Here is a 24,424-nt window from a genome sequence, read left to right as displayed (position 1 = left end):
ATGGAGATTTTCATGAATAAAACACACTGTTTCATGAATATAGATACAAGGCACTGGCAAAATACTGAACTCCTTAAAGAGATGTTTAGTGGTGAAGACAGGGGTACTTGTTTCATTGTCTTAATTATTTGCTTCTGCATAATAAATACATTCTTATGGGAGAAGCCCCAAAAAGGAATGCAGTATGTAATTATTGAGTGTACTAATGCAAAGTAGGCACATTTTTGTGTTTCGATATCACAGATTTAACTTAAAATACTAGAAGCATAGCACAATCTGTTCATTTTATTTAATAATTTATCTTTATGTATGTCCCACTGTAGTGTCATGAAGCAATTAAGAGGGGGGAGGGGGGGGGAGAGATAGGAGCCAAGGGGATGGGGTTAATGGAGGGAAGGGAGAGAGGGATGAAGGAGTAAACAGGCTTAATCTTTTAGAGATTTTTGTAAAACTGTTTGTTGTCCTGTGCTACAAATGTTTTATATAATGATAACTTCAATTAAAATAACATGAAAGCTTTTGGGAACAGCTGTAGTAGTGCTGTTGTAAGGGATTTTCGGGGAAAAAAAGGGTTGAAATTCTAGATGTTGTTATAGTTAAACTGTTTGAGTATGGAAGGGTTTTAAATAGATAAGGCCATCTGGCTGGGTGCCATATACAGTTGACGACACTGGAATGTGGCGTTTAGGCATTTTCTGCCATGCGAGGGCACCAGTAGAAAACTGTTCCGTAGATAAGTTGTATCTTGTCAACATTCTTCAGAGACACACATGCGTAGCTGCCAAGGAACAAATTAGAAACCAAGTGGACTAAACCATTAGGCGGTGCTAGGCACATGGTACGCAATGCTTTTTTGTTAACAACAAGCTTTTAGATTGTTACATTGTATATAATGCTCTCATCAGTAAACAATTCATGGAAATTATTTCACAGTGTTTTACAGACACACATTTTTTTCTACAGAACAATGTGTAACTGTATTTTTGAATGACCATGAGAACAATACATGGTACATGGAAGGGGCTGCTGAATGGCGATGCACTTGTTAACAGACAATTTGCCTGATTTACACTAGTGTCACCAAGTGACCTCGTCCGCATATTGTTTTTGACCATTCAAAAATACAGTTGCACAGTTTTTTTTATGATTTCCAGGAATTCCTTACTGATGATATGGTTTTATACAATCCAGTGATGAAAAAGGTTGTTGCAAACAAACAAATGTATTGTATTCAATGTATCTAGCACTGACTAACAGTTTAGTCCGTTTGGTTTCTAATTTGTTCCTTGGTAGTAGTTTGCACTTGTCTCATGGTGAAGAATGTTGATGAGATAAAATGTACCTATTGAACGGTTTTCTATGATTGAGATAACACTGGTAAGCTAAAAAAAATCATCTTCTTCTCACAGTATTAATTCTCAAATAAATGGTGAAATGTAACATATTTTCATATCATTTGATACCACCTTTCTATTGTATTTTATAGACTTTGAAAGTGGTAGAATGTTGAAAACACGTAAGGCTGTTTTGGAAATAAGAAAAGTTGTGGTGGAGACATCTGAAAGTTGTTAAAAATACTCCTTATCAGAACACACAAATGTGTGACTAAGATTTTTCTCGATTTGTTTGAGCAGGGTTAGACACAAATTTGTCAAGAGTGTGTAGTCTTTCAGATAAAATACCTCTGCAAGCATACTGAATGAATATTATTTTGTACAGCTGTTTCCACTAATTGTAGACCGATATGGCTAGCATTTCCATCAAATATTAAAATGACACTTTGGCTATGTAATTTGTTATTTGTATGAGGGTTTTGTATGTGAGGTATAAAAGCTGTAGTGAAGCACTGATAAAACTTAGGCTCCTCCAGCCACCCATTTGTTAAAGCAGTATAATGTCACTGTGTACACATTATACAAAGCCAATAGACTCCAGACCATTCCACCCTGATTTGTGATAAATGGTAGCAATAAGAGTCATCTGCAGCAACACAGGACAAAACAGCTGTAATCTCCATACCTGATCCAGCAGAGACTTTTTTTCAGTGGCTTTTCATCTTCCGCAAGAGCTCTTACCCTACTTGAGTCACTGCAAAACACAGACTCATCTCAGTTGTGGACAAAGCATGATGTCTCATAGTCTTTTGGACCACATATTTAACACATATTATTAGTTCATGTAGAAGTTATAAACTGCAAATGGGTCTCGAGCGGTGTTTGGGGACTGTTGCAGGTGCTAAAGTTTCTTCAAAGAAATAAAGGGGGTTCCATTTCATAAAGGCCTGATACCAATCCTCATCAGGATGATCATCTTTAAATGGAGTTTCGTGGCATATGACTGATTTTGTGTAACCTTAATCTGCTGCTGCTTCCGTAAATAATTTAACTTTAATTTTATAACATTATGAGCATCCCTTGGCATATCATTTACAGCATAAGTGCTTTCTGCATACATTTTAATGTAGGTCTTTGCTGTTTTTTCAAAGCTTGATATGGAGAAACATAAATTATTTTGCAATTGTCACTCAGTTTCTGTACCCAGTTTGTAATTTTTTAGGGGGTTAATGTAAATATGCAGTGGTTATTATTTAGCTTGAAAGCAAGTAATTTCGTTATTATAATCTCATTTGGAAAGGATAAAATACAGGGTGTAAACGGTATAAGGCACCAAAATTGTACAGATGGTACATCTCGGTGTGCTTGACAAAAAAGTCTAATGCCATTTCCTTTTATCATGTACTTTATTTTTGTGTTATTAAAACCTAATGTTCGTAGGATAGATAGTATATGCATTTCTGTTTACGTAGTCAACCGACAGTACACGGCGTACCGAGCTTATCGCCTACAATGGCGGATCGGCCAGAGAAAGGCATCGAGCCGACCAGAGGATTGAAATCATTAGACGTGTACAACGACGTGGTGTGATAAACAAGTGCTACCGAAAAAAGGAATGTAAACAGTTTTTGTGTTGTAAAGAATGTGTAATTCGCTTTACGTGAATTGAATACAACCAGTCTGTTTCTCAACAAGTCGATAACGAAGGTCGTAGTAGTAATGACAAGCTAATATCAAACACAATGTATTTCCATTAGTACAAATTCAGTCACCAAGTAGATAGTTGTGCATTAGTTACACTCACCTCTTTCACCTTTTTACGGCAATGCCATAACAAATACTAAATTCACATTATTTTCCTTCTCTACAACAACATCGTATCAAAAAGAAAACCCATTACTTCGTTTCCTCTTACACCAATACTACAATAAATGTTCGAAATGACCACCATTCGTTTCTACACATGCTTCATTACGGCGAACCCAGTTTCGTCGCACTCGTTCACACACATGCACATTGGCCTTTATGGTATTGGCAACATCTAAAATCTTCTGCGTCAATTTGTCCACATTGTTTACTGGCTCAGCATAAACAAGTTTCTTCATATGGCCCCAAAAGTAAAAATCCAGTGGATTTAAATCAGGGCTGTGTGGTGGCCATCGACGTGGACTCAAACGCCCGATCCATCGCCCTGGAAATCAACTATTCAAAAATCTGCGTACGCTGTGACCAATGTGGGATGGAGCACCATCGTAGAGGAACCACATGTTATGACGTATGCCTAACGGAATGTTTTCTAACAACGTTGGTAACAATGTTTCCTCTAGAAATAGTTACCAGTCAAACGTGCAGGTAAAACATAGGGCCCAATAATGTAATTATCGAGCATACCCGCCCACACATTTACAGAAAATCATCGCTGAAAATGTGTTGCCACTACGTGGCGAGGATTGTGTACACTCCACGTGTGCATGTTATGGAATTAGTTATTCTGTCGCGAGTGAAACACGTTTCATCTGTGACGAGTATTTTGTTGACAAAATTATGCTGCGCACTGTGTAACAAAAACCACTCTGAGAATTCACGTCGTGGAGGGAAATCTTGTTCTTCCAATGCTTGTACGCGTCGAATGTGGTAAGGCCGCAGACGCTCCTCTTGCAAAGTGCGATGAATGACAGTGTGCGATATACCCGCGTGGCGGGCGGTGCTTCTAGTACTCTGAGAAGGATCCTCCTGGATGCGGTCCAGAATTCTTTCCTCAGCTTCCAATGTACGATCGGCGGGCCCCTGCCTTCTGGGCAGGACAGTAAAGAGCCAGTATCTCTCAGTCTAAGGAAATTAAATACGTACTCGTCAGTTGCATTCTGTCATGATGTAACAAAAACGGAAAGCATATCGGAACGGAAGATACGTTTTGCATACGGACAAAAATTTACAAAGGTGCAGATAACTACTGTATTTTATTAAGATGTAAATGCATAATAATCGCATACAAGTAGAGAATTACAATGGTACAAACCTTTGGTGCACGAAAGTCGTCGTCGTGGGAAGCGTTCTTGATAAATTCGTACAGCTGCCCTCGCAACACCTTTTTACTTCCCATAAACTAAATGCATATCGCATAGTTCAGCTATAGTAAATCTCCTTTCCATCGTAACAGTTAACAGAGTTGCAATAACATCTGCACAGTTTACTCGCCTACGGTCGTCGCTCGGTGTATTAAAATGACACAGCCACTCAGGCCGCAGTTGCCTATGTGTTTACGATTTACGCTCGAAATGTCAATACACGCAGCGGGCAATGACATGAACCGATTGCTTACATACGTGCAAGGCCAAGTATCTACTTTTCCAAAACCATTATCCTGAGACGAACTGTGGTTTTTTTTTCCGGGACAACCGTAGGAAATACGCAAACATGTTACTAGACTTTTTTGTCAAGCGTTGCAAGATGTGCCATCTGTATAATTTTGGCACCTTATACTGTTTACACCTTGTATAAGGGGTGGTCAAAAAGCTTTGTTTGAAGAATGGATAATCCAGAATTGGCATCACAATTGGGCAAAGTTGCCGTGAGCTTTGAGGCAGTCATTTCGCTGATGCACCAGATTGTAGAGGCTGTGTGAAGAAGTCCGCAATTGCTGCTACACATCTTCGTCTGACAGGAATTTCCGACCCCTCGAGACCTTTAAGGGACCGAACGTGTTGTAATCGTAGGGGGAGAGATGTGGGCGTGGGCAGGTGGTAGTGTGTCTCCCACTTGACTTGGTGTAACTTCTGCACCACAACATTTGTGATAACGGCTGTGTGTTATCACGAAGCATCACCATCCTTTGACACATCATTCTGTGATGATGGTTTCCAACAGACATGCTGCCCTGTACACATTCTTCATTCTGCAGTGGATGTCTCTCCCTCATCAGGCAAGAAAAGAATGATGGCATGTTGCTTCTGTTTGGTGGACCATTTGCTAATAACGTCACCGTAGTTTACATTTCCACATTTACCGTACGCACTTTAGAAACACACGAATGCCACAATAACCCCTTGACTGCATGTCTGTTTTTGTATACCCACATCGGAGTAATACAAAATTGCGTATATGCTGAAGCAAATCCCCTCAGAGGGAAACTTTTGGATCGCTGTGTATAGCTTAATAAACCATAAATAGCATGTTTAAGTTACCAATAAATAAAGGATAAAAAATTTCTTCCCTCCCAAATCTGGAGCTATCAAACTGCTAGATACATCAGTATAAAAAGCTGAACAGTGAACAAAATAAGGAGAGGCAAGTGGTGTAGAATAAAAAATCAAATGTCTCTCCAGAAAAATTTTTTCCCTCGTGTTTCCAATTACCCCTATTTTACAAATACCTCACCTGACACTAAATATACATTTTCTGCTTTTGCTGCAAGCAGAAAGTAATGTAAAATGAAAGTATTTGCTTCCTGTCGAACCCAGGATTGTTCTGTTACACTTTAGATTCTGCCTTCGATACAAAGTCATTAATAATGGCTCTGTCTGGCCATCCTCATTTAGATTTTCTGTTGTTCCCCTAAATTAGTCCAAGTAAAGGCTGGGACCGTTCCTGTATCAAGGCCTTGGCTGGTCACCTGTCCAACCTTCATAAAACTCACTTATGTACTAATGAAGAAATCATTAAAAACATTTCAAAATGAAAAATGCAAATGTCCTACATACATACGAGGGTCACTACAAAAGAAATGCACACTATTTTTGTAAAAATACAGTTTTCATTCTGCGTATGTGAAAGTGTTACAGTGTGTAGATACATCCTTCCCGCTTGTTTTCAAACTTAGTTCAACCTGCTCCCGTAAGTGGTGCCATCACAGCATGTCTTTAAGATGGCTGCTACACTTGACATTCGTCAGAAGCAACATGCTATCCATAGAATTCCTGTGCTGTGAAAACAAGACAGTGGGAAACATCCAAGAGAGGTTGAAAAAAGTGTATGGAGATGCTGCTGTCAATCACAGTACAGTTAGTCGGTGGGCAAGCTGGTTACATGATGAAAGCAGGCATGGCAATATTGAGGATTGTCCTCGCGACACAGTGAATGAATTGTCACACTACGTTGGGATAGGGGAAGGAAGTGTTTGGAGAATACTGAAAGTGTTGGCGTTAAAGAAGGTTTGTGCCTAGTTGGTTCCAAGGATGTTGACGGTGGCTCACAAAGAAATGAGAAAAGCGGTATGCAGTGAACTTTTGGAACAGTACGAGAATGGTGGAGATGAATTTCTTGGAAGAATTGTGACAGGTGATGAAACATGGCTCCATCATTTTTCACCCGAGATGAAGAGGCAACCAATGGAGTGGCATCATGAAAATTCACCAAAAAAAAAAAAAAAAAAAAAAATTTCAAAATCACATCTTCTGCTGGAAAAGTTATGGCTACGGTGTTTCTCGATTCCGAAGCACTCTCACTTGTGGACATCATGCCAAGTGGAACTACCATAAATTCTGATGCATATGTGACGACACTGAAGAATTTTCAAGCTCGACTGAGTCATGTTCGACCACATTGGCAAAAGCAGGATGTTTTGCTGTTGCATGACAATGCACGGCCACATGTCAGTCAAAAAACCACGGAAGCGATCACAAAACTCGGATGGACAACACTGAATCACCTGCTTTACACCCATGACCTTGCTCCACGTGACTATCATCTCTTTGGGAAATTGAAAGACTCTCTCTGTGGAACAAGGTTTGAAGATGATGACTCCCTTGTGCACACTGCCAAACAGTGGCTCCAGCAGGTCGGTCCAGAATTTTACCGTGCGGGTATACAGGCGCTGGTTCCAAGATGCCGTAAGGCAGTTGAGAGGGATGGAAATTATGTGGAGAAATGATGTTCCTAAAGGATGTAGCTACACACTGTAAAACTTTCAAACATGTAGAATAAAAGATGGATTTAAAAAAAAATAGTGTGCATTTCTTTTGGAGTGACCCTCATATATAAACAATAACAGAAACATAATCATGTGACAAAAGCAGATTAATGGTATCCTATAGTGTCATTAAAATAACATGCATTTTTTAGCAGTTGGCTTCAGAGGAAGTAGTGTGTGACATTGTTGCCAGTATGTGCTGAGTGACTTGAATTCAACTATTGTTCTCATAATCAGTTGCTTTTGGGGAGACTTCATGATCTGAACTGTCTACATCTACATACGTACTCCACAAGCCACTGCATGGTGTGTCGCAGAAGGTACCTTGTACCACTGCTAGTTATTTCCTTTCCTGTTCCACTCACAAATACAGTAAGGGAAAAATGGCTGTCTAGATGCCCATGTGCAAACCATAATTTCTCTGATCTTTGTGGTCCTTATGTATAATGAACATTGACAGTGAAGAATTGTTTGGAATCAGCTTCAAAACCTGGTTTTCTAAACTTTCCCAACAGCGTTCCTTGAAAAGAATGCCCCTTACTCTTTGGGGATTCCCACGTGGGGTTCCCAAAACATCTCAGTAATAACTGCATGTGCTGATCCAGCCTACTGGTAATGAATCTAGCAGCCCGCCTCTGAATTGCCTCAATGTTTTCTCTTAATTTGATCTCGTCGGATCCTAAACACTCAAGACTAGGTCACTCTACTGTTCTATACACGCTTTCTTTTGCAGATGACCCACACTTAATACCTTTGTCTCTTGACGAACACTCGCTGTCGAGGACATTGTACTGGATTCTATTACTTAAAAAGTCTTTGAGCCACTCACATACCTAGGAACCTGTTCCATACACTTGTACATTTGTCAGCAGTGGGGTACTGCTTTATCGAAATCTAGGAGTGTGGAATCTGGCACGTTGCCCTTCATCCACAGTTCACAGGATATTGTGTGAGAGAAGGGCAAGGTGAGTTTTGCACGAGTAGTGACTTCTAGAATCTGTGCTGATCTGTGGACAAAAGCTTTTTCGTCTCAAGGAAATTTATTGTATTTGAACTGAGAATATTTGAAGAATTCTGCAGCATACTGATGTTAAGGATATTGGGCTGAGTTTTTCTAGGCCATTCTTGTATCTTTCTTATAGAGAGGAGTCACCTGCACTTTTTTTCCCAGTTGCTTAGGACTTCATGCTGGGTGGGAGACTTGCAACGAATGCAGGATGGGGGGGGGGGGGGGGGGCAGTGCTGTAGAGTGGTGGCTGGTGGTTTTAAAAATTTCAAAGAAGGCCAGCTGATTGTATTATCACTACGCTGGAGAGGGAGTATTGTAAATATGCTAAGCAAATTTGGGGCGACATTGATTCATAAATTGGTTTCCCTTTGCAGTGAGATCTGTCCACAAAATTTCACTCGCCAGCTTTCTCCTCAGAATGAATGCTATTGACAAGGGGTTTCATATTTCTAGATTTCCGGAAGGCTTTTGATGCTGTACCACACAAGCGGTTTGTAGTGAAATTGCGTGCTTATGGAATATCGTCTCAGTTATGTGACTGGATTTGTCATTTCCTGTCAGAGAGGTCACAGTTCGTAGTAATTGATGGAAAGTCATCGAGTAAAACAGAAGTGATTTCTGGCATTCTCCAAGGTAGTGTTATAGGCCCTTCGCTGTTAGTTATCTATATAAACAATTTGGAAGACAATCTGAGCAGCCGTCTTAGGTTGTTTGCTGATGACGCTGTTGTTTATCGACTAATAAAGTCATCAGAAGATCAAAACAAATTGCAAAACAATTTAGAAAAGATATCGGAATGGTGCGAAAATTGGCAGTTGACCCTACATAATGAAAAGTGTGAGGTCATCCACATGAGTGCTAAAAGGAATCTGTTAAATTTCAGTTACATGCTAAATCAGTCAAATCTAAAGCCCGTAAATTCAACTAAATACCTAGGAATTACAATTACAAACAACTTAAATTGGAAAAAACACACAGAAAATGTTGTGGGGAAGGCTAACCAAAGACTGTGTTTTATTGGCAGGACACTCAGAAAATGTAACAGATCTACTAAGGAGACTGCCTACACTATGCTTGTCCATCCTCTTTTAGAATACTGCTGCGCGGTGTGGGATCCTTACCAGATAGGACTGACGGAGTACATCGAAAAAGTTCAAAGAAGGGTAGCGCGTTTTGTATTATCGCGAAAGGTGGGAGAGAATGTCACTGAAATGATACAGGTTTTAGGGTGGACATCATTAAAAACAAAAATGTTTTTCGTTGCAACCGAATCTTCTCACGAAATTCCACTCACCAACATTCTCATCCGAGTGCGAAAATATTTTGTTGACACCGACCTACATAGGGAGAAATGTTTACCACAATAAAATAAGGGAAATCAGAGCTCATACAGAAAGATATAGGTGTTCATTCTTTCCATGAGCTATACAAGATTGGAATAATAGAGAATTAGGAAGGTGGTTCGATGAACCCTCTGCCAGGCACTTAAATGTGATTTGCAGAATATCCATGTAGATGTGTAAGTAGATGAATGTGGAAGTGTTTTGTTGACTTTAACCTACTTAGGCAGAGATGACCATTGTGAGAAAATAATGGAAATCAAAACTGACATGAAAAAGTTTAGGTGTTCATCTTTTCTCAAGTGCTAGTCCAGAGTGGAATGGTTAAGAAATAGTGTGAAGGTGGTTCTGTGAACTGTCTGCCAGACATTTGAATATGAATTGTGGGTAGACGCAGATGTCTGCCACACACTATAATATGATCTGCAGGTAGGTAGAGATGTCTAACAGCCCAAAATCGAGACCTTATGCAATGCTACAGGTCTGTCTGCCACCACAAACTCTGGGTGTGTGGATTCTCTTTGACCACCCACTTGACAGTCAGTCAGAACTGGCACAAACTGGTGGAATCAGACTACGTAACTGAAAGATAGCACTACGATGGCCGTAATGTGTAGCGCATTGTGGTTTTTGCCCAGTGATTTTGTAGCACGACAACGCTCGACCCCACATTGAAGAGAGTTCAAAATATACCTGGAAATATTAAAATGGAAAGTCCTACCCCATCAGCCATATTCTCCAGACATTACTCCCTCTGACTATCACCTGTTTAGACCAATGGCGTGTGGCCTGGCTGACAGACACTTCCGGTCTCAAGAAGTAGTCACAAATTGGATCGATTCGTGGATCGCTTCCAAAAATGAAAAACTTTTTTGACTTGGTATTCGTTCACTGCCTGAAAGATGGGAGAAAGTAGTGACCAGCGATGGAAAATACTTTGAATGATACATGTGTAACCAATTTGTTTAATTAAAGCCTGAAATGCTGGGGAAAAAACGGTGGAAGCAAAGTTGTACATCTTGTAGTACAGTGCTATTTGAAATCAGTGTCACTGAGAGCAGTATTGTCATTTAAAGGCATAACTGGTGAAGTTTTAATTCTTACCTGGTGTGAGTTTACTTCGTTTTCTTCATACTGTTATTTTTTCATGTAAAGTTTCATTGTGGCTTCTCACATCCTTTCAGTGACATTGCCGACAATTTGTTTGAAATTTGAGACTTCTCTTTAAAAGTGTCACATTTCATTTGGTAAATTCTTTTCTCGTGTCTTCTCTGTATGTTTAAGATCATTGTTGTTTGCCGAAGTGTATTTGTTAAGTAACTGCTCGTGTCTCGGTAATCCCGAGAACAGACGACGAGAATAGTAATTTCCGTCGTCGCGTGTGTCGCAGCTCCACCAGCAGGAGGTGCAGCAGCTGAAGCGGGACGCGGCGAGCCGCGCGCCGTGCCCTGCGAGTGCTGCGCTGGTGAGCCACCTGGACGCCGGTCTGCGGCACGGCCTGCGCGAGCAACGCCCCGGGTACTGGCCGCTCGTCGCGGACGTCTCGCACTCGGAAACCCGGCGCACTCTGGCTGGCATCTCCTCACCTTCAGCCAGGGGTGCGTGTCTGGTATCGCTTCTCTGTGAGGCGAGATTCTTATCGGACTACAGCTGTCTTTTGATATTTACCGACAAGTTGAGATGACACTATAAATAACTACACTGCCGGGGGAAAAAACTAGTACACTGTAACATTACAGGAGTATGTGCAATGTAGTCAAATCTACTTTGCGTTACGTGAGCGTAGGGGAGTCGACCCATGACGTCATATCAACTTGAGATTTTTTTATACATGTAATTCATTTCTAAATTTTATTGATTAGTTACAGAGTGAAGAATTTAATTATGTACAACATTTAATAGATAATGAGTTTTAATAAGATAGTTATAAATACGTTTTGACTTAGCAAATCACCTTGTTGCATTATGCATGATATGTTTTCTCTTTGTGAAAACAAAAACTTCCTTGGTTGCTCGAGTGCGGGATCAAGTAGTCGTTGAATGTGGATCTGCTGTAACTTTCATGAATGGGGATAGAATTGTTAATTTACAACTGGCACCAAGGCTTTGGACAAAGTGTATATATACAAATTTTAACAATTACGTTCTCTTACATTATTATGTTATTTCATGTTTGATGTTACAATTGCAATAAGTTAATCCAGCAAAAACTGACATTACAGGGTTTTAGAAGAACTTAAAACAAGTACATTGATAATGCATATTTCCGAAATTAACAATCTTTTACAAGTGCAATTTTGAAACATACGTACAGTTAACACTTAAGTTCTTGTTATTCGGTCCAGAACACATCTTTACATATGTAATCAGTTATCCAATTTTATGAAACAGTTTTGGGCTGGTAATATTTCTAAATCATCAAAATTGCAATTCAAATGTTCAAAATGACTTTTTACAACATTTGAAGGCTAAAATGCGGAATAATTACATACATCGCAAAATCTTTAAACAGTATTACAAAAAATTTATGAATCATTCTTCTAACATTATTTATGATACACATTGTCTTTCTGAATCAGTTTATGTCTCCAGTTTAAATAAGCCTTCTCTAGTTTTAATAATTTGTGGATATTGCACTGAATTTCTGTATAGAATGTTCTAGAAACATTAATTACGAGTTTAATTACAGATTTTTAGTTGGTGATTTCCATAAGAATATGTTGTTCTGACTTGCAAAGATACATAAATGTTAAGCTTTTCCAAAATTAGTGGTTTACACAATTAATTTGCATTTTGGTAAACAGTGAATTTTACCAATTGAATTATAATTACAAAACTGAATGAAAAACTTTACTAACAAATGGTCAAGTGGCTCTGAGCACTACAGAACTTAACATCAGAGGTCATCAGTCCCCTAGAACTTAGAACTACTTAAACCTAACTAACCTAAGGACATCACTCACATCCATGCCTGAGGTAGGATTCGAACCTGCGAGCGTAGTGGTTGCGCTTTTCCAGACTGAAGCGCCTAGAACTGTTGGCCACAACAGCTGGCATTGATAACATTTATACATTATTAACACTGATTCCAGAACTTGTTCTTTCTCTTCAAAAGATCCCAAAATTTGTATTAAAGTGGTAATAACTTATCCCAACTGTACATTACTTTACCCTTACATTACCACCTGTGACACAGTTTAAAATTTTCATTACAACTGTTTCACACTGTTGCTCTAAGTGTCCTTATACAACACCCACATCTGTTTTAGCATGTATTGCATACTACAGAACCTGCTGTATCGGATACTCCACACGATCCAATACAACCTGTATCATTACAATGAATAGGCAGCATTTGACAGTCTTGAGTGGATTACAATCTTTGAAATTCTGGATATCACAGGGATAAACTACAGGGAAGAATAGGTTATCTATAATTTGCCCAAAATCCAAGAATCCAGTTATTAGAGTCAAAGTACGTGAAAGGGAAGCAGTAGTCGAGTAGGGAGTGAGACAGTGTTGTAGCTTATACCCAGTGTTATCCCTCTGTACATGGAGCAAGGAAACCAAGTAGAAACTGGAGAAGGAAATATAAATTCACGGAGAATTTGTAAAAACTTCGAGCTGTGCTGAAGAGATTGTAATTCGGTCTGACTGTAAAGGACTTGGAGCAGCAATTGCACTGTATAAATAGTATTTTGAGAACAAGTTATGTCTGGTGTTTGTTCTTTCAGACATGTCTGGAAGAACAGACATCACACAGATAAGTACATTGACTGGGGAAGGGGGAGGGGGGGGGGAATGCTGCACTGAGGAATTGTGCAACATAAACAAAAGTTGGTAGGCATGTTTCTACAGCTGGAAGATGATGTCTATTGAAATTTCATGCCAGTTGTATAGTAGTGGCACTGTGAGGGTGCAAATCAGTTTTGCTTTAAATATAGATGGTAATGGTTGTGAGTCTTAGTTACTTTTGAGGTCGGATGTGGTGTGTTGACGTTAATCGAGAATGCCCTCGAGGCAACAAAGACACCATTATCAACACCTGACTGGGTTTGAATAAAGTCGTCTCATAGGCCTATGAGAAGCAGGATGTTCCTTCTGTGATACTGCACAAAGTCTTGATAAGAATGTAGCCCCGGAAAGACTTGGTAGGAATGTAGCCACTGTACACGATTGTCGGCAGCGGTGGTCACGAAAATGTTTGGTGGCAAGAAGACCGGGCTACCGAGAGGGAAGACGGTCGTGTTCGGCATATCACTCTTGTCACATTGCACTGCATCTGCAGCGGCAATTTGAACAGCAGACAGCGCCAGTGTCACAGTGAACTGTTACTTCGAGGACAGCTCCGAGTGTACGTGTCACTGGCATGAAACCACTGCGATTTCCAACTTCAGTGACGTCAAGCGAGAGGTCATTGGAGGGCAGGGCGGATGTCTGTTGTTTTTTCTGATGAAAGCAGGTTCTGCATCGGTGTCAGTCATGGCCGTGCGTTGGTTAGGAAGAGACCAGTTGAGGACCTGCAACCAACATCTCTGCATGCTAGACACACTGGACTGATGCCTGGAATTATGGTTTGCGCTGCAAATTTGTACATGAATCTGACGATTTAAACTGCCGTGCTGCCAGAACAGCATTCCAGGGGGTATTTTCCAACAGGATAACACTTGTCCATGTGCCACTATTGTAACCCAACATGCTGTACAAGGTGTCGACATGTTCCCTTGGCCTACTCGATAACCAGATCTATCCCCAGTTGAGCACATATGGAACATCATCACACTCGCATCATTCACAACCGGCATTAACCATCCCTGTATTGACTGACGAAGTGCAAGCATAGAACTCCATCCCACAAACTGTACAACACAATGCATGCTTGCTTTCGACATTCTGGCAGTTAGACTGGTTATTAATGTACCAGCGTTTCACAATTGCAATGGCTCTTGTCGCACTTAAATTAAGCTGTGACCTTGTAATGTTAATCACTTAAGTATGTTAACTTCAGAAATGTGCCTCCAATAAATTTCATTACCCTATAAGGTGTACAACTATGCTTCTGCTGTTTGCCGGTAGGTGGCGTCCATTGTAAGAAAGAAACAGATTGCAGACCTCAGGTAGTTAGCTTGGACCTTGGTCAACGTAACCTCATTTAAACATTAGTCGATTTGTGTCTGCATCATAAAGTTGTTCTTGATTGAAAATGTCAGTTGTGGGAGGTGTTACTGTTTTGTTTCAATACGAAGAAAACAGCGGCTGACGCTCATCGAATGCTCTCAACTACATGCGGTAAGGATGCTATTAGTGTAAGAACGTGTCGTGAGTGGTTTCAACACTTCAAGAATGGTGATTTTAACGCCGTAGACCGGCATAGTGGTGGAAGAAAGAGTGTTTTTGAAGATGCAGAATTGGAGACATTGCCGAGTGAAGACTCGCATCAAACTCGAGAAGAATTGACACGATTAGTGGGAGTGACACAGCAAGCCATTTCAAAATGTCTCGAGGCTATGGGCACGATTCACTTGGGGTCCCATGTGAGCTGAAATCAAGGGACATTGAACGGCATATGTGTGTTTGTGAACAGTTGCTTCAGAGGCAAAAACGGAAGGGATTTCTGCATTGCATTGTGACTGGGGATGAAAAACGGGTTCATTATGTAACCCTAAAGGCAAAAAATTGTGGGGATATTCCGGCCGTGCTTCCACTTCGACGGCCAAACTGAATATTCACAGCTCCGAGATCGTGCTCTGCATATGGTGGGACCAGCTTGGCATCGTGTACTATGAGATGTTAAAAGTGAGTGAAACAATCACAGGTTCTCATTATCGAATGCAATTAATGCGTTTGAGCAGAGAATTAAGACAAATGGCCGCAATACAGTGAAAGGCACAATAAAGTGATTTTGCAGCGCGACTACACTTGACCCCATGTTGAAAAAGAGGCCAAAACATACTCGGAAACGTTAAAATGGGAAGTCCTACCCCACCCGCTGTATTCTCCAGACATTGCTTCCTCTATCACCTGTTTAGATCAATGACGCACGGCCTGGCTGACCGACACTTCCGATCTCACGAAGAAGTCACAAATTGGATCGATTCGTGGATCGTTCAAAAGGTGAACAATTTTTTGATGCGGGATTCGTACACTGCCCGAAAGATGGGAGAAAGTAGTGGCCAGCGATGGAAAATTCTTTGAATGATACACGTGTAACCATTTTGTTTCATTAAAATGTCAAATGTTGGCGGAAAATGGCGGAAACAAAGTTGTACACCTTGTAGTATAATTATTTTTTGGTGTTTTTCGTTTTTTTCTGGCAGTATCTGTGCGCCTTGACGGTAATTAAAGGTCGTTCAGTGCAGATGCATTCTTCTTCTCAACTCGTTTGGGAATCAATTTGGGGCTGCGAGCAACGGACAGTGGGTGCCGCGTGTGTAGTGTGCGACGAGTTGGGAGTTTGGGAAGTGTGCTCAGATATCTGAAGCAGTTAAAGCAACTGCTCCCGTAAAGTGAAAAATCTGTGTACGAGTCCTGGTCTGGCACAAATTTTCACTTGTTGCCATTGAATTTATTTTGATGCCCGATTGGGGCTAATATTGGAATTTTGACACAGAACAGACGTTATAGAATGTTATCAAATTATATGTTAGGCTGTGTTGAGGGAAGTGATACACTGAAAGCAGTAGATGATATTTCCTATTTGGGAAAAAACAGTGATAAAGTGATGATGGCCAGAGTAGAGTGGATATAAAATGCAGACTTGCAAGAAATGTATTTATTGAAAAGAAAAATAACATAAATTTTAGTGTTAGGAAGTCTCTTCTGAATGTAGTTGCCTGGAGTAGGCATGGCTCTTGTTTACAGGCGGGGGAAGGGTGCAATATTTTATCAATTGTAACTAACTGAGACGTTGGACTACACTATATATCAGTGTCTCACCATAGCGGAGGTTGCAGTTGGGGCCAGGAGGGTGGTGGGGAGAGGGGGGGGGGGGGGCAGTGTCAGACTCTAACCAGAATTTCAAATATTGTATATTCTTTCCTTTTCATAATCAACCACTAAATATGCCAGAAGTTAATTCGAAGATAAAATCTTTAGGTAGTGTATTTATCCGCCGATTTTGCATTTCCTGGTGCTTTATCACAACAAATCATAATAAAAGATATGATTTGGAGAGATACTTAATACTGTGTATGTTATCTTTGCTGCATGCTTAAGGTTTTATGTTTTTTCAATTCTAAACTTTATAGTTGTTTAATGTTTTGTGTGTGTTCACTCCAGGGAATTTGATTTGACCTGCTGAAATGATGATGTTTCTGTGGCATTGTGGGTCTTGTGCTGTGATTGTAAATTTTGGATGGGTAAATTAATACTGAAGATTTTGCAATTGACTCAAGCAATGGCATAGAAAACAATCTTGGTTTGCACATGTTCTCTGGCTTGTTCGTACAATGGAAGCAGCACTCTTCCTGAGAATGAGAGCTCTTACACCTACATAACATCTAATATTACAGTAAATACTTCTATGAAGTTAATAAGAAACTCCTAGGATCTTTAAAAAACATGAAATGGAAAAAAGAAGAAAAAAAAATTGGAAATAGTAGGACGCAAACTCGTGAACTTTGATTTCATAACTTTGCAGTGCATGACTATAACCACTACACGGTTGTGACCTTCAGATATATTTGTCTTATAATATGTGATGTGTCATTAACTGACCTTTGATTTTAACAGCTCATAATGAGAACACACATTTTTGATACATCTTCAATGTGCCATTGCCTTGAAATAGCACACTTTTATTTATGTATTTGAATTATCCTTTTGGAAGATACAGTAAATCAACTTTGTTTTGCTTCTTTGTGTTCAATTTTTGTTGCTCCCAGGCTTCCTTCATCCTTTGAGAGAGTCATTTCTTCTCTTTCTGGGTACACTTTCTTCCATTTGAAAACTCAATTCTTTCCCGAAATCCTGCCTTTTGTGTTGCCTCTTTGAAAGGTGTTCTGTTATCCATTATGCCCATTTTAATGCCTATGTTTTTCATATCTCTGTCAATTTCAGTGAACCGTGTGGGTTTTGATTTGTAGCTGTTCAGTAAGCTGAACATTTTCTTGGTTAGTCTGTTGTTATCCATTTGGTGGGTGGGTTTCCATAAAACTACAGTCTTCTTTTCCTCATTACATCAATTAGCATTTCCAATTTCAAACAAAGCTCTGATTTTAATTTGTATTCGATGTTACTATTATTTTTAAGTTCCAGTATTTTTCTTGGAATTCTTCTTTCAACTTTCTCCAGTTTTTCAAGATCCCCCAAATCTTGTTAGTGTAAGTGATTCTGATGCATACAGTGTTTCAGGCCTTACCACTGTTTAAAAGATATTAGTTTTTGTTATAGTTTTGTGTTCCGGGACATCCCCCCCCCCCCCCCCCCCCCACTTTTTTTTTTTTTTTTTTAATATTTGTAGGGGCATCATTGATATTTATCATAAAATGTGTTCTTTTCAAATGATATTTTCAGTCTAATTTTGTCTGCTTGTTTCTGTAGTTCTGTGATTTGTTTTTTGACACTGTCCAGTGTGTCAATAATTAATCCTTTGTCGTCTGCAAATGCTAGACAATTGACGGTGATTTTTATTTGGGCTTCTTCCTAGCTGAACACACTTAGTATTGCTGGATTTTCTCCATTCTCTCACTACCTTCTCCAATGCACAGTTATAAAGTAGTCGTGATACACAGACTCCCTGTCTTACTCGTGATTTTGTTCCAAAAGGTGTTGACAGGTCCCCCATGAAGTTTGCGTATTTCTATCAATTGTGTCGTATGGGGTGGATGTATTAATGCTGATGTCCATTCCGATGGTAAGCTGTTGTCCAAATTTCATTAATGATTTCTGTAAGACATAGAATAATGTTGTCACTAGGGTGTTTCCACAGTTCAATAACTATGTTGTCATCTTCTGTTGCTCTGTTATTTTTGTTTTATGATTTCTCTATTTTCCTCTATGCTTTTATAAGATGCAAATTATGATCTCAAAGCAGTGGAATACAAAAATTATTTAACCACCATTAGGACAATTGCCATTACTTTCTTCCAACAAATTATACAGACTAAAATGCATTTTTGAGAGCTGCATAGTGTGCTGGTGCTTTGAAACAACATTTATTCATATGACATAAGTCCTACCAGATGTTGACTTCAACAAAACCCCGTATGGCATCTGTTCTGCCTGTGATGTAGACGTGACAAGATGTGACGAGGGACGGCTAGATTGAAATGACTGAGCCTTCAGGAGGGCCATAAGAAGCTGTGCCCTCAAATGTCTGCTGTGTAGAACTTGATTGGCATTTTGAGGTGCAGTTAACTGCTACCTGTTCAAAATAGTCCGACGATATCGACAGTTCCAAAATTGACTGCCATTATGTAAATTTATGTTGCAAACATTCAAAATGTGTCTTGATAATTTAAATTGTTTGATCCATTATTGAGAAATGTATTTCAGTCTATAAGTTGCGCAGTTATGCCTCAGAGCCTTTAACTACAAGCTTGCCTAGCCTGGACTGAAGCTATGTACGGAAGTGAGACGTGTATGATAAGCAGTTCAGCTATCAAGAGAAAAGAAGATTTTTGAAATGTGGTGCTACAGTAAATTTGGAAGATTAGTTGTGTAGATTAGACAACTAATGAAGATGTACTGAATGAGACTGAGGAGGAAAGAGCAAGATAACTGCATCATTAAAGAGAAGCCTGTTGCTTTAGTTGCTACGAGTTATCAAACTGTCAGTCTCGCATGTGCTAGAAAAAATGTGTGCTTTTTTATCAACAAACAGTCCTTTCGAGCAATGCTGAAAACAGTATTTGTGATCTATCATTATTGCTTCACTACCTATTAATGCCAATACAGTTAATTTGTTGGCACATGGATATAATAAAAGAATGAAAGGATTCTAACTGTAAATGTTGGCAGTTGCCGTAGATTGGTTGAATGCTCACGTATTCGTAGTTCTTCAGTTTTATCTCAAATGATTTCAGATTACAGATAAAGGAAGGAGTATTACATTCAGAGACACTGCGTTGTTGTCACAGCAATGCAATGAAAGTAAATGAGTTTTAATTTAGTAGCTTGTAATGTTATTGATTTCTAGAACATAATAAACCGAGAAACTCCACTTTGCGACAACCACAGAGTTTTCATTAGGAAATAAATCCAGTTATTACCATTCGAGCAGCAGACCTAAAAAAGGAAAGTACTTCCCGTGGAGATTAACCCATAAGCACATATGTGTATTTTTGACATTTCTACATGCGTGGGATATTTTTTACTCCGGTCAGAAAAGACAAATATTTCAGGAAATTTGAATGTACATTTGTACCTCAGAAGATCAGCGTGTTTTAAACACATAGTTAATGATTTTTTAAGATGTAAACACTCACTTCTCATAATCAAAAAAATTAAATGTCTCAAACTGGAAATTAATGTTCCTTGGGTATTAACCTACTGCAAGTCTTGCATGTAGTTCTATATTTCTCTCCCCCCTCTAGCCAACCCAACCAATTTTACTTTTTCTAATGATTGGCTTCTTAGTGCCGCTGCTTTAATTGAACTCTTAAAGAAAGTAAAACAGATCATACTGGAGAATTTGCCGTGCTGAAGAATATCCTCCGGCCAATTCTTGGGAGCTGTGAAGAACCGTCGCTGGACTAACAGCCACCCTGTCACGAGAAACAAAAATTTTTTGCACAGACTGGACAGAATGCGATTGTCCGCAACTTCTAACATTCACTGTTGAACCAGTTTCATTGAACATTGAAAAAACTCTGTGATCTTTCGATTCATTTGGTGCGTCTTTGTGCCCTAGAATTGCACAAAAGTGTCTCACTGTTGCTGCATAACTTTTCCATAGTGATAAAATATTTTTACTATGTGGCCAGCTGACAGTTAAAAATATATTATGTGATCAAAAAGTGGCACACTCTTTGAATAACCTTTTAAGTGGTGAATTGTTGCGTTTGCTCATTTGATTGTGTCAAATAAAGGACAGAAAATGAAATAACAGCTTGTATAGATTAATTATTGTCTTTTGCAACTGTAGTAAAAGTCTTAAGAAGATCAGATGCCTTTTGCTTTAGTCTAAAGCATCTTAAGTGGTCACTAACAGTATGGTGTTTTCTCTTGCAATTTTGTGTGCTGTGATCATGAGCAGTTCAATTGCTTTACTTAGTGATACAAACAATTTTTATTCTTTACGTTACTCATGGTTTTTTGTTGCTTACTTCTTGTTCTTCAAAGTTTATGTGCTGCGTTTTTGCATGCAGCACTTTCACTGCACTAAATATGTCCACATGCCTTGCGTTCAGAAGTATCATTGTCCTCTTGCCATTTCATGTGTTTTGTTTTGGTATTGCAGGGTGCATTTGTCTTTTGTTTGTGTTGGTAGTGGTGGGAGCGTCTGCTATCGCTCAGTCAGTGTAATTTTTGACTGGAGGGGGTAGGGAGAGGGTGAGGGGAAAGAGAGAGAGAGAGAGAGAGAGAGAGAGAGAGAGAGAGGGGGGGGGGGGGGGAACTGACATATCCTAACTACTGTGTGTGAAAATTGTTTTACTGTGGTACAGTGATTGATGATCTAGGGTGAGAGTATCGCCTAGGTTGTGGTATTATTTTGTGGCGTCTAGGGGGTTGTTCTTTCTCAGTAGTATGTTTTATCAGTTTAAACAGTGTCTGGTTGCTAATGTTTGTCTGTCCATTTATTGTGTGTTTCTTCTCTATTATTGCTTTTTGAATTTGAAAGATTTCTTGTGAGTTTCAGAGATTTTTCTTGTCACTAACTCTGAAGACTATTTTCGTGTCCTTTTCTATTGTGGTAAGTATGAGGCGTGTTTTTCTGTAAGTACTGTTTTTAAATTAAAAAGAGACGTGCTAAGATATCTCAATAATTTTATTTTTACATGAAGGCTTGTACCTTAATCTACTTTGCTACATAGTTTCTGTCAATACTGAGGCACTTGTCATAATGTTGTACCAGTTTTTGAATACCCTCCTCATAGATGTCTGCCGCCTGACTCGTTAACCACTGCATCACCACTGTTTTGACTTCATCGTCGTCTTGAAGACGCTGACCGCCCAGGTGTTTCTTCAAGTGCAGGAAGAGATGGTGGTCACTGGGTGGATGATATCGAGTTTCCCATCAAAAAAGATGTGATGATGAGATCTTTGGTCTGGTTCGCCACATGCGAACGGGCTTTGTGTTGCAGCAAAACGATGCCTTTGCTCAACTTCCACGGACTGTTGCTTCGATTCTGGTATGAAGTAGGCCACCCACATTTCATCGCCCGTAACAATTTGCTTAAGAAATCATCACCGTTGTTATGGTACCACTCGAGGAAAGTCAATGCACTGTCTAAACGTTTGGTTTTGTGCTCATCTGTCAACATTTTTGGTACCGAACGTGTGCACAATTTTCGGTAATTCGAGTGCTCGGTCACAATGCCATACAAAACACTACGAGAAACATTAGGAAAGTCATCCTGCAAGGAGGAAATTGTAAAGCGTCTGTTTTCTCTCACCTTATTGTCCACTTCCTGCACCAAACTTTCATTAACGACCGAAGGACACCCACTCTGTTGTTCATCGTGCACATTTGTGCAGCCATCTTTAAATGCTCTCACCCACTTTCTTACCGTTCCATCACTCGTAATGTTTTCTCCGTAAACTGCACAGATCTCACGATGAATATTGATCGCTTTTAGGCTTTTAGCACTAAGAAATCTTATAACGGCCCATACTCCACAGTCGGCGGGACTCAAGATTATTGGAGACATCTTGAACACTCGGTACACAATGTAAACAAGGAAGAATCGGACTGTAAAGGCCTCAGTGTGTAGATTAAGGTACAGGTTTTCGTATAAAAATAAAATTATTGAGATAATCTTAGCACGTCTTTTTTTAATTTCAGAACGGTGCTTACTTAAAAAACACACCTCGTATATCAGAAAGTCAGTTTGAAACTAGATACCAAAATTTGTCACACACACTACAGTAAATTACTACTACTCCTCATTTGTTAATTAAGTAAAGAAGGCAAAACAACCACAAATACACTGCTGAGAGTTGCACAACACGTAAAATGGCAAACTTCCAACTGTCGGCACTCCCGAATGTGTTAGCGACAGTAAAACGAGAATAAAAAGTCACCTGTTTGATAGTGGAGCAGGAATAGTAGTAACAGGTGAGAATTTCGGCTAGGGCACTCGAGTGTAAGATTCTCGAGAAGGCAAAACTGTGTGCCGAGGGTACGGGAAGACGGCGGTGGGTCACCACACGTGCTGAGGAATGTCTGCGTGTGCATTCACAGGGAAGGCGTGGGTGCAGCTGGCCGTGTCGGAGGGTTCGCTGCGCAGCCACCTGCAGTGCGCGCTGTCGGACCGCGAGGCGCTGGCGCGCCACTACGGGGACCGCGCACTGCTGCGCGACCACGCGCGCTCGCAGCTGCTGCTGCAGCTGGTCGGGGTCGCAGACGCCGTCGCCGGGGGGCTGCTGCGACAGGTGCGTCTCTACCCCCACTCAGTGTCGCCCGGTGGCCCTCTGACTTTCTCTCTACTTGTACTGCGTGGAGCTCAGTGATCGGACACGAGTTGACTACAGCAGTATGACGCATTTCTGTACAACGAAAACCTCGAAGAATTGTCCCCGAAAGAGTTCCCGGTGCTGTTAGCACAGAACTTTTCAAGTAATTTAACTTTGGAGCTGTCTGTAATTGAGTATATAACATATAAATGCTGTAGTTGCGGAGTTGCCAGTTTGTTTCTTTCTTGTAGCAACTTGCTTTTGTAATTTGATTTGAATTCTGTGGTTATTCTTAAATGGAAATGCTAATTGACAAACACTGAATCACAATTTTAAATAAAAATAAAATCATCATATTTTTAAGTACCAGTCACATGAAAAGAAATTAAAATTTGATAGAAAGACGTGAAACATCTTATTAAAGTGAAGAAAATCACACATACCAGCAATACTGTTCAGCCTATATAAATGATAAAGTATTTTATTTCTTTATTTGGTGCTTCACATTTTTGAACCAAATTCTAATTAATTTTCCATGCAATTAGTAATTAAAATGTAAAATTTTTAGTTTTATTAAAAATATTCAATATGTTAAATGTTAATTAGCATCCCATTGGGTAACTCTCCCCCAACTGATAGTTCTCGGTGACTTTTCAGAACCATCCCCATTTCTTAAATATCACCAGTTCTTTTCCTTCCCCTTCAATTTTGCTGCCAGTAGATGGAGCCATGGGCTCTGAAATCTTGCAGATTTTGCTACCTATACGTGTGTGTTCTCCTGCCACTGTTAGGTAAGTAGAGTTATTTATCTATCCAGTTACGAGGGGCATTCAAAAAGAAACGATGCGGAGGCATAATTACAGACACTTGCCCCACTGTAACATAAGGTGGTGAACGGCTGTCTCACAAAATTCCTTGTGCTGCAATGTTAACTAGTTCCGCACGTACAGCTGGATGTCGTCATCCACACGAGTGCAGGAAAGGTTATGCTGACATGCTTCTTTGACCGAGATGCCCCCTTCTGATTCACTTCCTGCAGCACGGGACAACAGTGAATGCCCAGCAAACCTTGGCCACCCTTTACCAAACGATAAAATCAGAATGACGAGGCAATCTGACCCGTGGGGTCATTCTGCTCCACGACAATGCAAAGCCTCGTACGACCGACACAGTTGCGCCACTCCTGCAGAAATTCAAATGGGAGGTTCTCGGCCACCCTCCGTACAGTCCGGACCTCTCTCTCTGTGATTACGCCACTTTTGGTTCCCTTAAAAAG

The 24,424-nt window shown here is 40.0% G+C and overlaps 1 protein-coding gene across 1 annotated transcript in view; it reads left to right on the top strand.

The window, feature by feature from the left end:
- Positions 1 to 24,424, top strand: part of LOC126427276 (pleckstrin homology domain-containing family M member 2) — a 271,933-nt gene that overhangs the window by 4,165 nt on the left and 243,344 nt on the right. The window contains exons 2-3 of the mRNA XM_050089544.1: positions 10,982 to 11,189; positions 22,937 to 23,127. Of these exons, the coding sequence (XP_049945501.1) occupies positions 10,982 to 11,189; positions 22,937 to 23,127 (399 nt within the window). The remainder of the gene's footprint in view (positions 1 to 10,981; positions 11,190 to 22,936; positions 23,128 to 24,424) is intronic.

The sequence above is a fragment of the Schistocerca serialis genome, chromosome 11, assembly GCF_023864345.2.
Source record: "Schistocerca serialis cubense isolate TAMUIC-IGC-003099 chromosome 11, iqSchSeri2.2, whole genome shotgun sequence".
Taxonomy (NCBI): domain Eukaryota; kingdom Metazoa; phylum Arthropoda; class Insecta; order Orthoptera; family Acrididae; genus Schistocerca; species Schistocerca serialis.
Note: the sequence above shows the minus strand (reverse complement) of the source record. Positions and strands in the feature narration are given on the sequence as shown.